The sequence below is a fragment of the Coturnix japonica genome, chromosome 4 (genome assembly GCF_054131305.1).
Source record: "Coturnix japonica strain WE chromosome 4, WE-NBRP24, whole genome shotgun sequence".
NCBI classification, from domain to species: domain Eukaryota; kingdom Metazoa; phylum Chordata; class Aves; order Galliformes; family Phasianidae; genus Coturnix; species Coturnix japonica.
The window spans coordinates 62,768,291-62,786,163 of NC_140666.1; the positions used below are offsets into that span (position 1 = coordinate 62,768,291).

At 39.1% G+C, this 17,873-nt stretch overlaps 1 protein-coding gene across 7 annotated transcripts in view; it reads right to left on the bottom strand.

Moving 5' to 3' along the window:
* Positions 1–17,873, bottom strand: part of PPP3CA (protein phosphatase 3 catalytic subunit alpha) — a 180,898-nt gene that overhangs the window by 29,554 nt on the left and 133,471 nt on the right. For all 7 annotated transcript variants that reach the window (XM_085545279.1, XM_032444064.2, XM_032444063.2 and 4 more), the window contains exons 4-8: positions 15,646–15,757; positions 14,571–14,716; positions 12,910–13,049; positions 3,973–4,050; positions 2,283–2,377 (exon numbers count right to left, since the gene is read on the bottom strand). In XM_085545279.1, coding sequence (XP_085401405.1) covers positions 2,283–2,377; positions 3,973–4,050; positions 12,910–13,049; positions 14,571–14,716; positions 15,646–15,757 — 571 coding nt within the window. The remainder of the gene's footprint in view (positions 1–2,282; positions 2,378–3,972; positions 4,051–12,909; positions 13,050–14,570; positions 14,717–15,645; positions 15,758–17,873) is intronic.

Consider the following 17,873-nt stretch of genomic DNA (forward strand, 5'->3'; position numbering starts at 1 on the left):
AAAAAACCAAACAAAAAAACCCAAATCTGGAACACAGCCTTTGTGCCAGTAAGAGATGGAAACTAATGAATTTATGCAGGGTGGCTCTGGTAACTAAGTTACAACCAGAAGCATTTTAAGAACATATATTAGAAATGGAAGGCACTAGTAGGAGAGTAGCTGCCTTTCCAAAGGCTGACAGTAACCGAAAACACAATGGTTTGGTTTAAGAATCAATCAGGTTTCGCACCGATGCACAATGAGTCAGCTAGAGCAACTGCTCTGCAACACCTCTGTATGGAGGTGTCCTCCTTCACCTCCTGAAATTAGCCAGCCAGAAAGCTCTGCATTCTTTGTATCTACTGCAAATCTAGCATGTCAACAAGAGGCTTTTTTTCTTTTTTGGACTGCTTTAGGATGACAGTTTTTCCTTTCTTGAACAGGGAAGTAAATGCCCAAATGCTATCGAGATGAACATGCATGAGTAATGTGTCATGAAAAAATATGTATGATGTGCTTTAAAAGCCAAGAGCCAGTGCAGACAGTCACTTGAAATAATGCATCAGAGCTTCTAATGAGAGAAAAGGAGGCAGTTGCACTAAACAGAAATGCAATAGAAATCCACTAAAAGTCAGCTTTTAAATAAAAAAAAAATAAAATGATATGTTTAAGGAGCGGCACATTGGCACTGCTCTCCCACCACTGTGATTGTGCATCCAAATGTCACTCGTGACCACAGATGGTTATCAGCTCTCAGGAACTGGCCTTTTACCAGCAAGGACTTCCCACCAGTTTTAAGGTTTCCACAGTGGGAAACCTGAGATGAGTGAAATGACTCTGCTTTGAAACAGAGATAATAGAAAGGCAGTTCTTTTTCACCACCCAAACTTTGAGCTTTAAAAATTCAAGAATTTCGATTTTATAAATCATTACTTCACAATTAACGCTTGCCTTCATGACAAAATCCGATGCTGCTCACCCACTACATCCATGTGCATGGAACTGCCTTCATGTATTATGAAGCAAGAGGCGAATGTCACATTACTTCTACAGGCCTGTCATCAGACTGCACTCTGCCCAAAGCAGCCGACTCACGGAACACTTTTCCACCAAGACCAGTGCTACTGCCAAGAAAATTAACACATTCCTCGTTTCATCCTGCTCTTTTTGGGTTGTCCCTGTACTATTTACTTTTACAAAAATAGCTACTGACAGCTCTACTCAGATGGTTATTTTGCAGAATGTTCTTATTAATTTTTCCACAAGTTAATACGCATTTTGAGAACTACATGTACAAAACTTGTTACCTAACAGTGAATTATTTCCTCCCTGTACATACATTGAATGGCATAACAGCTTTCAGATTAGAAGTTTTATAATATGAAACAACGTCTGAGGAAGCTTTCCTTTGCAAGTTTGCAAAAAGAAATGAAGAAAAAAGCTTTTGCAGGCACGTATTCAATTTAAAAACATTTCTGCTCAGGGATTGATGTCTTTGCAATGAAACTGCTTTTCCCATTGGAAAAAAAATATATATATTTCTCGCTAAAACATACAAATAATATTAACTTTACTGGGAATGGGATGAAGTAGACATTACCAATCAATTAAAAATATTGGAGGACAGGTTTATTAGAATGTTTTACTTTCAGAAAGAGGTTTGTTTTCTTTCCAGTTCATAAAGAGATTTCAGGGAATGCAATAAATGCAGAGAAGCTGCAAGCATTCGTATTCATCGGAGCCTTTACAGAGTGACCAATGACTGCCTATTTGTACAACAGCCTTTCTTTGGCTAATGGAATTTTATGTCTTACCTAATTGCTTTCAAATGATTAATAAACAAAACATAACAGAACTCAGACAATATGTATTCCAAGCCCTACCCACTGAAGATCTATGCTTGTTAGCTGGATAGAAGGTTTGTTTGTACAAACCCCATTAGTTAGGGAGCAGAAAAGGGACCAAAATAATTATATTGAGCACTGATCTCCAAACACACCAACATCAGTGCTTCATAATATACTACTCTTTGTTAACAGAGCTGTTTTTAGTGTTGTTTCCTGTTTAACATTTACTTGACAACTTGCAGTCAAAATACAGAAATATCCTAAGGCATATTAGAATCTACAGTTATATTCAGAGGCCTACATCTGCCCGTAATAAACTCAATTAAATCTGCATTAAGTAATAAATTGAATGGTCATGAACTAATAAATAGAAAAAGGAGAGAAAAGGAAAAATAATGTAATACATTTGAGCGAAGAAGTATAGTCTACTGTATATCAATAGAAATCAAATCTTACCTTTGTTATTGTATACATCTAGATAGTTTGGTGCTGAAAAAATTGTGATTAGTGAAGGGAAGCCTGTGGTTTGGCTTTTCCTGTACATGCGATACCTAAAGGAAAGAGGAGATATTAATTACCTGTCCTCTGTTGAAACCTCACTTATCACTGACCAAATACAGTGCAAAAAACACAAGTACGTTACTACACTGGCATTCAGAAATGCCAAGACAGAAGACGTGCATATGTGCTCTTTTTAAACCAGAAAAAATAGAATTCCTGCAGATTTTTTCATTATTTCCACTGGGGTTATCTAGAAACCCACATATTAAAAAATGCAACTCTGACTGCAATTTAGCACAGCAGAAGTTAGTTTATTTGTTTGTTTTTAATTTGTTTGTGGCCCATCCCTGCACATGTGGCACCTTGGGACACTTCCAGCACTTTGTCTCTCACGGGATTAAGTGAAGACCAGCACCAGCACTCCTCCCTTCAGAAGAAAAGGCATGTTCTCCCTGAGCCTCCAGCTGCTTACACTCCTTAATGTGCAAGTGATGGCAAGGCAGGGGAGGTTGAAAGTAGAGAAAGGACTAGGAACCAGAGGGTCAGATATTTTCAGTGCTACATCTAATCTAATTGTGTCTATTAGCTAACTTATTAGTGCTTGCATGCTTTCATTACTTAAACATTCTGCATTAGGAAAAATAAAAGGCTTACTGGACCAACAGTGCAACACATAATCAGTCGAGCATTAAACCTGCAAGTAACTGAAAGCCAAATCACTAAACAGTATTTTTGTCTTAATTTAACACAAGCAACACCAAATACTTCTTGGTAGTCTTAAGCTACAAGAAGATGAAGAATGTGGAGGCCATCCACGATAGCTGCACTGAAACCATTGTAGAGACTCAGCGCAATCCTTTCAACAAAACTTTATATTTCACCCTTTATTGGAAAGCAATACAATAAAAATGAAATTTCATTACCCTTGGGTATTTCGTGCCAGTTATTTTTGGCAGAGAAATAGCTTGCTTTTAATTGCATTGAGGTTTTTAAGTATGCGATAATTCAAGCATTCAGAATAGCTTTTTATATGCATAGTGCGTATCGACCTAAATCCTACAATACCATCACTTTATCTGTTATTACTGTTCAGGTTGGGTAAAGTTTCTACCTCCAAATAAACGCAATAAACACATAATTAATTTATGCAATACACCCAAAGGTTTTTATTCAGATACCAGCCCTTCATCAAAACTTCAGAGCTATGGTACATTCAACACATTTCCATGGTGAAGTATAAAACCAGAAGGTTCAGAAATTTGACAGATTCGAGAGGGAACAGTTCTGGCCACCATGAGCCAAACTGCTTCCCTGGCATCATGGCAGTCTGTGTCAGCCACATTTGAAAACATTATTTTGCTAAGCTGAATTGATTTTCCCTCCCAAATTTGGCATCATTTCTGATCATTTTATGCCACTTAAAATCACTCAGGGTAAGTGGAATAAACAAGGATTCATTAAGACATGTAGCTTGGTAGTAATCACGTGAGAGACTGCACATTCTAATGCCAGTGCATGCTTTTGTATCATTAATAAAAAGCAAATTTACATTGCAGGAGCTCTTAAGTTTCGCAGTTCTCTCTCACTCAGTTATTCTTCCCTGCCCTGCTTAGTTTCTCCCGGTGCCCTCTCCATGCACACTTACCCAGCATCCTGGGCTTCATGAGCTCGGAGTATAGATAACAAGTTATTGTGCTGTAGGAATTCACACACAGCAGGGTAACTGTTGGAAGAAAATAATAGCACCTGTTATGGTATTACCAGAAGCACCACACTTAGCTCTAGCTTTCAAAAAATCATCCAATATGCATCATTCATGAAATCAGTCCTGCTTTGCTGGCACATTTCAGCAGAGACAACACTTGAAGCAGCACTTTCTTCTCCCATCCCATAATTGCACAGAGTGGAAACACTGGAAATCTGCAATTTACTACATAACAACCATGATGCAGCCTGTCAGAAAGTTGTTTCTTATACTGTACTTTTAGATTCAATGAGCTCAGAACAAGAAAAAAGCAATAAAATGGTTGCTTGCAGCACAAAACCTTGTCCCCTAACTGCAGTAAGCGCAGGCTGCTTACAGACACCAAGTAATAAGGTAGAAGAGAGAAGGAGAAACAAAGAAGAAAGGCAAAACAGTCTCCAAATTACATTTGTGATCTTACGAATGTCACATCTCTGATAAACAAGAACTTTCCCCTTAGCAACTGAAAATATGGATTGCATGACTTCTGAACACCCCCAAAGCACACTCATTGAATGTACTTCTACAAGACCTATTCTACCATATGAAGAGAAAATCACTAGATGAAAATGGTTCATATCCCTCTGTCATGATATTTTTCCTGCACATGAATTTTGCTGCTTTCAAATGGTGGAGCCCTTCACCACCACCTCAGTGTCATGAAACCCATTCTTACTGTTACAGACACTCAACAAGAATGAACAAAAGCAACCTGTATGCAGTTTTGTCAGTACAAGTGTGAAACAACCATATTTTTAGAGAAAAGTTTTTAGAAATTATAGCCAAATACATGTTAACAGAACTTGAAATTACTCCATACTGCTAGTTTCTAAGTCAAGCTGTTTATTGTTGTAACAGAAGTTTTCTTGCTTTTAAACCAACGATGATTCTCCAGGTGTGTATTAAATGACAGCCAGCATGAAGGCCATCGACCACTTAAATACAGCAAGCAGAACACCACCTATCCTTAGTAAGTTAATGTAGAACTGACCTGGCTTCCTCTGTCAAAAGCCAACAAAAGAAAGAGCAAAACACAATTAAGAATGTGCTTATATGAGTGTAAAGGTGAAGAAGAAATGGAGTAAAACCAACTCTTCACACATCTGACAAAACCTTATCAGACCCCTTAAATACATGCAAGGGCTGGGAAAGACTGTTTAACCAGATGGCAGATATGGAAGCTCTTCTCTTTTTCCTCTCATCAAGTAAATACTATGCAATTTGTTTTGCTTTACGCGGATTTATTTCTCACCCTTGAAACCAAGAGATCATTGAGCTGACTGCTTTCTCTTTCGTGATCCCTCATCCTGGCAGGGAAGTAAGCACCCCATGAGTTAGCAGACGGCCCTGCTCCAGGTCCCTCTGCCCGGTGATCCTCCTCCTGACAGGCACTTTCAGATTTCACCTTCCTCACTCCAGCATGGTACTGGCCTCACTTTCACAGAAGCTTAAAGAAGTTGCATTTAGAACATTTAACCTGGGAATAAAGCAAGTGTTGCCACCTCCTGTCACTGACTTCTGTTTAATTAATGCTCTAAAAAATACAAAATCCCATAATAAACAGATGACAGGGTTGGTATGCTGTGCTGTCCTGATGCCACTTATGGCCCTCTAGCACCAGCAGACTGAGACGTCTGTGTAATCAAGGCCAGACATTCTTCCAGCTTGCCTTTACCAGAACCTCCTGAAGGAGAAGCACAGCCTTCTGTCTCAGGGGAGGCCTTCTGAATGTGGCCTGTCCCACAGCAGAACCTCAGCTATGACTGGGAGATGCATCCAGCAGATCTTTTCCTGGATTTGATTCCCAGGATGAGGATCACAGATGTTACAGCTCTCTCTTCCCACTTCTGGGTAAGCTGGAGAGCAACAATCAGAAGTCATACTTAAAGAAATAAAAATCAAAACAACTGACTAATGGTGTAAACTTCAGAAAACAGCCCTGAAATTCTACCTCATGGCTAAAGAAAAAGCAGAACAGATTCTGAATTAACATCCATTCACAATGCTATTTTTCAATATTAATTCAGTGATTCCTGTAGTTCAAATAATAGAGCAGGCAGAAAGGTTTATAAAAGGAAATACAAAGAGCTGGGGAAGACACAAAGGCATCTCTACAATCACTTTTGTGGTGGTTCTGTGGCACTACAGGATCAGCGTGCCTGTAAACAACACAAACCAACCTGTAGAGTCCCTACATCTCTGTGTGTAACTTACAATCAGGTATCGCTGGTGGATAGTTAGCTGGATTTGAGCCAGTAACGTGCCCTTGCAGTCCAGAAAACCAACATATCCTGGGCTGCATCAAAAGAAGTGTGGCTAGATAGTGTATGTTCTCAGGTATGGCATTTGGAATCACTGAAAAAATCCCTGAAATTATAAAATAACTTAAAATCCCAAATTAGATGGGGGTACAGTTTTGGCAACAGCAGTCACCTCGAAAGTTGACAGGCTGCCATTCAAACCAGTAGCAAATGACACAACTAATTTGCATACATTTCTTTTCATAATTAACTGAGACTAAATGTAGGCTTATGGTACATTTTGTTTGGAAATTTTTACATTACCTACTGAAAACTGGAGTCTGTAATGAAATATCTGACAGACAACTGATTATGTTCATTATCAGCATGGCTGCTCAAAACGTCTAGTTTAATACATCTTTTTCCAAGGTATTCTTTTCACGCAGGGTTAAGTACTGCTTTTAAAGGAGATACAGTGAGGTGGTAAAAAAAAAATAAATGCTTCCAAATGGACATGATAGCTACTTCTTTCCATTTCAAAGTAGAAAAGTTTTTCCTTTATCTTATTCATCCATGGAAAATAGACTTGTATTAGTAGGATTTGGATCTTATTCAGATTCTACACAGCCCATTACCAAGAAAAGGCGAAGAGGCCAAGTAGAGCTCCAGGCAGATATAAGAAAATTTGACTGTCATATTTTCTTCTAGGTAAATAGCATGGCAGCCGCAGTGAAAAAACAATCTGAATACCAAACCACTACCCCACAAGTAGCCTACCTGAATATTTAAGTTCAAAAACCACAAGGCAACTCTCAAAGGTTCTTTTTCCCTTTAGCTATTTGTTGAACTGGCTGTTGGGGAGAAGCAAAGTTTTCAGCTTTATGTAGATGTTATTTATGCTGTACTGGTTCTGACAATACAGGACTTCAACTGACAGCACTTTGTTCATGTCCCACCCAAAGGTGACTTCATCTTAAACATTATTCGACACAAATTTATGAATACAGAAATTATCTAGGGAAGTAAATCCACAGGTATAGAACCAGAAATCCCAAAGCTATGGGCCTTGGAGGAAAAGATGTTTCAGCAAGCCCTGCAAATGACCAAACAACCAAAGATTATGTCACAGCTTACCAGAAACAAGCTTTTTACTGAAATTTCCACTTGGATTTTTCCCCCCTCAAATCCATATAATGAAAATCAATAGATTTAAAAGTATTTCTAATCAAAACAGTCATCTTGTAAGCTAATTCTCAAATTGTTTTTGTGAGTGCTACCCTTCCAGAAACGCTCTCCTCCTCGCCCTGCTTTGCAGAGCCCAGACTTTAATTCAGATGAGCCAGAAATAAAACAGTTGGCCAAGAGGGAAAACAAACAAACAGAACTCCCCCCCTCCCCCCACGCAACAGGCTTTTCCAGAACAACCTACCGCTCTGCCTGCGCCTCATGTGTCATGCTGAATCACAGAAGAGCAGTGACTCACAGAGAAAACAAAATATCCTACTGCTAAACTAGAGATGTTATTCTCCATGGAGTATGTGACTGTGATATATCCCCCCTCAGCATCCCTTCTTCATTAAAATGCCTCATGAATATTTTACTAGTTCTGAGGTATCTTTTGCATGATCAATGATTTCTTCTGCACGGTTTTGAAACAGAAACAATACTTAGCTAACATGAACCGAAAGAGTAGATATTTTTACACTGATCTTCCAACAATTCATCTAGCAATATTCCTACACATTTAAACAACAGCCACAGACACGTTGGGAGCATGGTTGTTCTTTGTTTTGCATTTATAGGATACCTTGAAGACACAAACTCTTCTGGAAGTCCTTCAAAGCTACCAAAAATACCTGCAACTATGTAAAAATAACAGCTTCCATCTCATCCTCTTTTAGAACTCCCCAAATAACAGCACACGATCCTACAATCCAGGAGCCCAGCCACCTCCACCTCCTGCCTGGACTGACAGGTCATTTCCTAGCAGACATAACTTGAAAATTTCAGCCAAATGCAGCTATTCCTCAGCTAGATCTACAGTTCAAGGAAATGCAAAGACAGAACTAAAGAACCTATGTGACATGGACAGGGCAGAAAATGAGTCACACACACTTGATAACTAGGCTTTAAATATGTTTTGAAATGCTTTTGTCACAAAAACAACAACCAAAGGAAAAAAAAAGGGGGATGGCGGGTATTTACAAATACTGATGCTCTAAATGGTAGGAGGAAATGACAAAATAAACCAATGCTGTTGGCTTGCTGCACCCTATGCTCGCCCCCAGATGACTTTTCAGAAGCTGGAGAAGCAGACATAGCAGGACAACAGCAGAACAATCTGGAAACTTTTCCAATCTTCAGTCTAACTCATCTCTAGTCCCCTTATGTGCACTTGGATAGACACAACTTGGACAGGCGAGCACTGTCATAGTATCATCTCTGGCCTGACAATTTTATACATCCACAAATTGTACATATCTTCCCCACAGTCATTCTTTTTAAAATTGGTCTTGTTCCCAGATCTGATGGTGCACATGAGCAGTGGACCAATACAACTGAACAGATATAAATAGGTCAACAAAAACTTTCTGGCCTTGGAGATGGAAGAATGAGAAGGTGGTGAAAATGTTTAAAATGATGCTACTGCACCCGCACATGCATGTAACTATGCCTCATACTGCATAGTGAAACACAGTACAATCTTCAATAGCTTTTTAGCACACATTTATTGAGACTTTGTTACTCATGAACTTAACTAACCTGTGAAGTAAACCACTGAAACGCGCTGGCAGGGCTGAAATTATTATCCTACCCTGAGCATCTCTAAGGCCAAGTCACCTTACTTTTGCCCAAGGCTAGCAAATGAAGCTCTTTCAGGAGTCTCTGCTGCTGCTTTGCTACATCTCTGCCTTCCCTTTTTGTTACTTTGAAAAAAAATGCCACAACAGCCAGCCAGCCTTACAAATCTCTGCACTCCCTAAGATCTACTAACAAGCTTACTAACAAAACCCAGGAAGCTTGAGCACAGTGCCTGCAAAAAATTCCCCACTATTTGCTCTAGTTCTGTGGCCATCCACTGATGTGGGCCAAGCTCATGTTACTCTTGTGTTCTTGCTAATATTAAATAACCAAATATTATGCACAAATAATTCCAGAAAGTGAGCAATTAGCTTGTATGCATGCTTTTTCCTGATAGGCAGCCTTTTCCACAGGGCAAGGCACAGTTAATTACCCTAGCAGCATAACTGGACTCCTGAAGTTCTACACCAGAGCTTTGACACAATGGAAATTAAGCAAGCTGGGCTTGGATCCAGTTGCAATTTTCACAGTTAAGACTTCATATACAAATAGCAACTTTGAATAAATGTGATGAAAGAACATTTTAATTCTTCATCCATCTCATAAATCTTATGGGAATAATGATGCTCCCATTCCAAGTGTGGCTTAGAAGCGACACTTTTTTTTGCCTCCTACCTCGAACATTATCTAAACCACTTACTGGCTGTCTGTCCTTAAATTAGTGTTTCTGAGTGAGAAAAAAGTCCAGCTGACTTCAAGCTTTCTGCTCATTGAAAGGAGCCATTCTCAGGTTAGTAGCGTCTTGCCAAGGTAGATGCATTTTTAACAAAAAAAGCCTGAGAGTTACTGTACCACAAGTCCATGAAATAACTATTATGGGTCATTGACAAGACCAGTACAAACAGCTTAGCAGAAATAAACACGCTACATAAATCCAAAGCAAAACTACATAATCTGATAAACAAAGTAAACTTCATTATTGGGGGATCAGCTGAAAAATCTGGGGGGAAAAAACAAAAACACCACAGGAAAAACAATTCCCTTGTTTGTAACATTCCCTGAATAAAATATTGTATTCTATGCGTTAGGATGCAATAGTCTCAGGAAAGGGAAGTGAAATCTCATAGCTGTTGCTCTTGGTGTAGTTCAAAGTACAGGGAAATCAAACAAATTTCCAAAAAGTTGCTTGATTACCACAGCTATTTTTCACTCCAGCACTGTGCTACTGCTATTTCCCAGGCCCCACAAATACTGATAACCTACAGTGCGAAATGCTGTAGGACACAGAAGATAATAAATGTTCACGTATAGCACCCTTGAAAATTGAGTTGATTTTCCTTTACATCTCTAAATTACAGGTTACATCTGCGATTTCCAGAACAGATTTTACAGTGCTACCCATACTCAGTTTAAGAATTGTGACACAAAAGGCAACTTCTTGCAGAAAAAGCTTGATCAGTTTGAAATTCAATGGGCTGTGAGTGATCACCTAATAGATGTAGTGAAAAGCTTGTCAGACTACTATAAACAACATTCTTTATACTTTCTCACATACATTTAGCTCATACAAATGGCTCAACGTTTCTCAAATGAGTTTTGGATGAATAGAGAAGATTTAATGTACTCCTGAGCTGGAAAGCCCAGTTAATGTTGCATGTACACAGCTGGAAGGCTGCTTTACTGTTAAACACATCTTTCTCATAGCTTCTGTTATAGGAAATAACTATAGAAACACTTAAGTGTCAAGTTGGAACTTGCCAGGATAATGAACACATCTGATAAAGCAGAAACTATTTATCACAGATATTTCCTGCAATTAAGAGATCTTAATCATCTAGAAATCATTTTCCTGGCATGTGTCTGGCATCTTCCTGACGCTGATACAAAATGCCCACCACTGTCTTGTCTTTTAACTTAAAATTCTGGAAATGACTAACTGCTTCTTTGACGAATTAAACTAAAGTCTATTCTATCAACAGACAGTCTTGAGGAAGGACAGCCTAATTAAGTCATTGCTTCACATCCTAGCTGGCTGCTTTGGAAACTATCCTTCTCTTGGGATGAAGCTAGAAAAGACAAGGGAAGCTGGGTGATGCACCTGCTATCATGGATGTGTTCTTTTTTGGTGGTGTTTTTTTGCTTTTCTTTCACCTCCAACCCCCCAGGAATTGTAATTTAGTAAACAATGAAAGAAATTCTGAGCAATTACATACTTATTTTAAGAGTAACACTTGCTTGTAAATAATCTCAGGCAAAGGTGATTCCAAGTTGGCCATCTGCTAGAGTCACTATACAGCTCCATTTCCCCACCTCATTCCTCCCCCATTATCTCACAAGTAGGAATCTTGCAAATATTTCATCTTTTCCTGAATATGCATATATGTGAATATATCCTGATTACGAAAGAGTGCACAGACTAGATCTGAGATTTAACATTATCAGGAGAAAAACTGATGCATATTATTGGGGAATTTCATGGTAATCTTGAGAAATAGAGCTCTGGAAAACCCTAAAATTTAAAGGATAAGAGTACAAACAAGCATCTAAGTACAAAGCATGTCCGCAAGGTTTTCTACCCTTTTTAAGAGAGGTTCATGAAAGGAAACTGCTATTACTCATTGTTTGTAGGAATGGTGCCTGGAACTCCTAGGAATTCATCAGCATTCAGTGTTGTTCAAAGGAAGAGGAATGATTGTAGCCCTTGGAGTCATAAGCCTATTTCTTCACAGATCAATTGTTTGCAACAGTTTGACACCTTCTTTCATAATGAGACCAAACACACATATTGAGCACATTCCAGACTGTATTGATCTGAAGGCTGTGGTATTACTTATCCACAAAAGGTGCGTGCTGACAGCACAGGCTGCAGCACAAACTGCTTTGTTCTCAGTCCATCCCATGCTGGAGCAATTACAGCTCAAAGAAAGGGCTAGGAAGACTAATTTCTCAAAGTCAAACCATCATTTACCTTTCTGTTAACGCTGCCAACTAGAATGTTGATTCTAGCACCTCTGTCTCCCAGTTACTGGTAGAAGCCACTGATTAATTCTTGACGTTTCATTAAAGAGTTCAGGGTCAGTTACATTTTGGGTGAGGTTTTCTAAGACAATTTAAAAAGCCGGATTCTTCACTCCTGCTGAGCTCTTCTGGAAAACTTAAGACTTGTACATCCCTTCACTGGATACACTTCTCATTCTGTCACTCATCCTCCCGATTCTGCTAGTTCCACTGCCCTATCCTCCTTATAAGCTTGTCTGAATCACCATAACAACAAAAAACAGAGACAAGTTCCTCAAAATCCCCATAGTGTACAATGTAATCACCACTCCTTTCATAAGGTAACACAGACCCTTCCTACTCTGAAAAGAGAAAGAAAGCAAGAAGGAAAGCAGCACCTGGTAGGTTCTTCACCACTAGCTCAAGCAAACCTACCGGGCGTCCTCTGCCTCGTGGCCACAGGACTCTAGAAATCAAGAAACCTGCCACTGGCAATGGAGAAAGGCCAGAGCCACCTTCCTATTAGACACTTATTTCCTAACTTACAAGAACAAAAAGAAGCTCAATACACAGGTGAATAAAAATAAATCATTTAGGTTTTCCCAGTTGTGGGGAAAAGGCAAGATTAATAAACCAAGGATAAAATTACCCGAAAGCAAGGCAAGCCTACAGAAAGAAGTGCCCACCGTCTTCTCAACCCAGTTATCAAAGAAGTGTCACAAACATCAAGCAAACATTTATATCTCTGAAATAGAATGAAATCACAAACAGAAATACATGCAATCGAAGTAATGATCACCTGTAGAAGTATGAGCATCCCCTGACTGTGTTGTGAGTGAAGTGTTCCTGAGTCTTCTCATTTCCAAAGTCCTCTAATGGATCTGACCAGAGGATGTCACACATAGGTCCATATGCAGGTGGTTCCTTGAATCGATCTAACTAAGGAAAATAGGAGAGAAAGAAATACTAACTTCTTTCAACTACGTATCACAAAAACATTGATGAAAAGTTGTTATTTTTCATTCCATAGGTTGCCAAATGAACACCTCAAACAAACTGTTTTACAGCTTTGGGATGCTCTCAGCTTTAAAGCAATTGGATTTTGTGAATTTTTGAATTAAAATGCTTCTTGCTAACACTGATGAAGAGAAATAATAGAGATAACAAAAACATGAAACACTGTATGTGAATTTTGTATGGGATTTTTAATTAATTTTTTTTTACTGTTTTTTACAGGTTGTTCCACTAGCAAATAAGGACAGTATTCCTGTGTTGTGTGATTTTTCAGATATCACAGCACTTGATTCATGTGCGGCATTTCAAGAACAAGGTACAACAGATATTTCAAAGCAAATTCCCATTTTGATTTCAATATATTTTGAGGGGGAAAAAAAATTGAACAACCCCAACAATATTTAAGTACCAAGACAATATTCACACCATAGCACCAGAACAGGCTGCTCTGGGAGGTTATGGATTCTGCTTCTCTGGAGATATTCAAGACACACATGGATGCCATCCTGTGCAGCCTGCTGTAGGGGGCCAGCTTTGCAGAGGGAATGGACTTGATGATCTCTGGAGGTCCCTTTCAGCTCCTACAATTCTGTGATCCTGTGACTCGCTACATTATAAAACCCTGCTATATTTCTATTCCTCCCATAACCCCACTCCTAATTAAATAGCTAAAAATTTGTTTCTGTTTGATCTCTGGTACTAAAAACTACAATTATACAGAATCATGCTGTAAGATTACAACGTAGGGAAATATTAAAAAGCAGTATTCCTCTTACCAGGCTACAAATTAACCTCAGAATACAATTCATCTTGTAGTGTCTATAAAAGTCAAAAGTATATACCCATATTTCTTTTTAGCAATATCAACTGAGATCTCTTTTTCCAAAACATCTGAATAAAAAATCCTTGAAAACATTCAACAACATGAGTATGTAAAGAAACCATTTCACAGCATCTACATGGAGCTCAGTAAGTACAGTATCACATCTTCTGTTACATGCTTTAAGTATCATGAATTTTTTTCTACAACTGTCTTTTACCCTTCTCTCCAAGAAAATGCAGAATGCCCGTTATGTTGCAAGGAATCATCAGGTAGTATGTTTACAATGTGCTAACAGATCTCTCTTACACAAAACTAATGCTGTGTGTTCATTTGCTCCTCAGTACTTACTCACCTAACAATTATTTTTTCAGAACACAAAGATGATAAATCCTGTGTCTTACTGGATGTTGGAGATTTCTTCACCTCAATAAAACAACATAGCACTAATTACAGCAATTCCTTTTATGCTCTATTTAAAAGGACCTTTAAAAGGTGATAAGGTTGATGTGAATGTCAAAACGACATAAAAGCATCTTACATGAAAGAAAGCAAGAAATGATTCACATTCTGTTTGTCAGTGATTAACTGCTCACTCATTAGACCTGAGCGCTACTCATACTTACTTTTCTGATGTCATCTAGGGTGTTGATCTCTGGAGACAAGCCACCGTGTACACACAGGAACTGTTGGTTCATCAGAGCAGCCAAGGGAAGGCAGTCGAAGGCATCCATGCAGGCATCATATACTCGTTCTGAATATTTGATTTTACCTTTTAAAGATCAAAATGATAACAGAAAGTACCATCAACACTCAAAAGGAAAACAGAAATTAGGATGCTCCTTAGTACCTTGATCTTGCTGTCACAACTCTCCTGTACTGAGGACTGCATCAAAGCTTGCTTTGCATTTAAAAAATATATCTTTAGGGTTATTGTTCTCAACTGGTGAAAAAGTTCTTTATTCTCCAGTTAAGGTGAAAAGTTCTGCAACTATATTTCTGAAAAAAACTGCAAATAAACGATTTTATATCCTATTACTGTCTGCCATGAAATCCATACAGAAAGCCTTAATAAAGTTTGCTGAATGGTAATCAGCTACTACATTTTCACTCAAAGTAATCAGAAGCTCAGTCCCTTATAATTAATTATCTACAGAAATACCATTATGAAATGAATGGGGTGGTACAATGAAGCTGAAATGTTAATTTTCCAATACAGATATTAAAGCCAGCAAACCATGAAGCCTTCAAGCCAATTAACATTTCCTTTATACTCACTGCTAAGCAGGCAACACAGACTTATGGCAATAGCTTCAGTTTACAATCTCAGAAAAAAAAAGTTTGATTATGCAAGTAAAGGTCTACATCTAATGAGCTTTTGTGTGTCACTGCATCCCTGCTTGCAACAAAGAAAAGAATTCCCTCAAAAAGAGTGTCAGCCTACTTACAAGGTAAATGTGAACATGCCACATTTCTAAGCATTAGCTCTGAGTCTAATCCCCTCTCTCCACAACTGAAACACCCTCCCCAAGCCCTACAGGACGACTGCCCTCTCAGGGAGCATGGATGACACATTAACATTACATAATGTGAACATTAAAAGTGCCTTAAAAATTACTGATACAAAGCATATATCAAATACAAACCAAATAACTGAAGCTGTTGAACAGGGAGTCAAGAAAACTTAGAAGGTACACTTACATTCTTGCTTAAATGTGAAATACTCTGTTAAATGTCTACATTCATGATTCCCACGAAGTAAAAACAGTGTTTTGGGGTAAAGGATTTTCAAGGCCCACAAGTACAGCACACACTGAAAAGACAGAGAAAAAGAATTCATAAACCGTTATGAAATTCAGTCACTTTTCTCCCCCCCGCACTTGGTTGGAAACACAAAGAGAAGCAAATCCAGACTGTCAGTAGTCTGTAACACAGTTGCACACACTGGGTAAATCCCTGCCTTGATGGCTTTCAAGAAGCAGTGTGGTGCATCCCTGAAATAACACCAGTGTGCTCCACCTGGAAGGTCAGACCAAAATCCGCACTGGAAACAATTTCACAGGAAGATCAGCATTTCCTGACTGAAGAAAGAGTTGCCATAGAACAATTTAACCTGCACTTCAGGAAATACCTTAGCTTCCAGTACTATGCTATTTCTATGTTACCCTTTGTAACGAGCATTAGCTTATTATTCACTCAACAATGTCCAGTGCGAGTGACTGAGAAAAGAATCCACCAAGGCCTTGCTTTAAAATGAAGTTACTCCAAAGCTTCAGAAAAGCCTTTTGTTTAAACCAGAAGATTTCTATTTGAGAGAATAATTCTTCTAATAACGGTTTTAAAACAAGATATAGCTCAGAGGAGCTAGTATCTGCTCAGACCTCCCACGACCATCTGAATAAAATAGCTGTGTTGAGCCAAAACTGGCATGGCAATGTAGCTCTTAACAGATGAGCAAACTTGCAACCTTTGTGGAATATTTATCACGTGCACATGATGGCCCCAGCTTCCAGGAGAGCTGATGGAAGTACGACCATCCTATCTCACCCCAGGAGGTTCACTGTTCAGTCTTCCCAATGCTGCCAAGGCAAGCAGCTCGCTGCTGGGAAGCTGGGGCTGTTTAGTCTGGAGAAAAGAAGGATGAGGGGAGACCTTATTGCTCTCTTCCAGTATCTGAAAGGTGCTTACAGTGAGAGCGGGGCAGGTCTCTTCTCACTGGTGACAAGTGACATGATGAGGGGAAATGGCCTAAAGTTGCACCAAGGTAAGTTGAGGTTGGAAAGAAGTGTTAGGAAACACTTCTTTACAGAAAGGGTAGTTAAGCACTGGAATAGGCTCCCCAGGGAGGTGGTTGAGTCATGGTCCCTGGATGTGTTTAGGAGCAGTTTGGATGTGGTGCTCAGGGACACGATTTAGCAGAGTGTTGTTAGAGTTAGGGTACTATGGTTAGGCTGTGGTTGGTACTGATGATCTTTAAGGTCTTTTCCAACCTGAGTAATTCTATGATTCTGCGATTCTGTCCACTCACTGCAGATTTGTTGCACGAGAAATAAAAGTTATCTTTTGCGTTTGCAGCTATCCACTAATACCATCCCACCTCATTCTGCTGGGGGAATTTATTTACCTTAATAACCAACAGCTTGGAAACTCAATGTACTTCTAATAGTGGTTTCTGCATAGCACAGAACCATCACTTTTGTCAGTTCAATGCCTTTAAATTTGTACAGTATGAATTCTCTTCTACAATTCAGAATGTCTTGATAAAAAGAAACAGAAAATTTATGGTAATCATATCTGAACATTTCGATTTCTGCTCTCATTTGCTAAACAGTCATCATCTCATACAAAAAAGAATGAAACATTTTTATATTTGCGCTAAGACTCACACTCTACAGATAATTATATAGCAGCAGGAGTTTTACAATACTGCACTTTATGTTGAATTTATTACGCGTAAACTTCTAGATACTGACAGGACTTCCTAATTTGCTTGTTTATTCAGAGGCTTTATAGGCAAGTTAAGGAGTAGTGAAGTTACAGGCAGGACTTGAAAAATCAGTCTTCCCATTTGGGAAAACAAGGAAGAATCTCTCCTGAGCTCACATCACTTTCTCCCTCCAATGGGACCTACTGCCACACCAGGCAGTGAGAAGAGATGGCCCAATACCAGGAACACCGCTGTGACATCATCCAGATGGAAATTAGAACATTAAGTCATGGGAGTTAATGGCCTCAAGGTGCACCAGGGGAGGTTTATACTGCTTGTTAGGAAGAATTTTGTCACTTAAAGGGTGGTTGAGTAGTGGAATGTGCTGCCCAGGTCAGTGGTAGAGCCCCTGTCCCAGGAGATACTTAAGAGATGCATGAGCCATGTCCTTTAGAGCCATGCCAAGTGGTGGGGTTCAGTAGGTGTTGAACTTGTTGTTGGC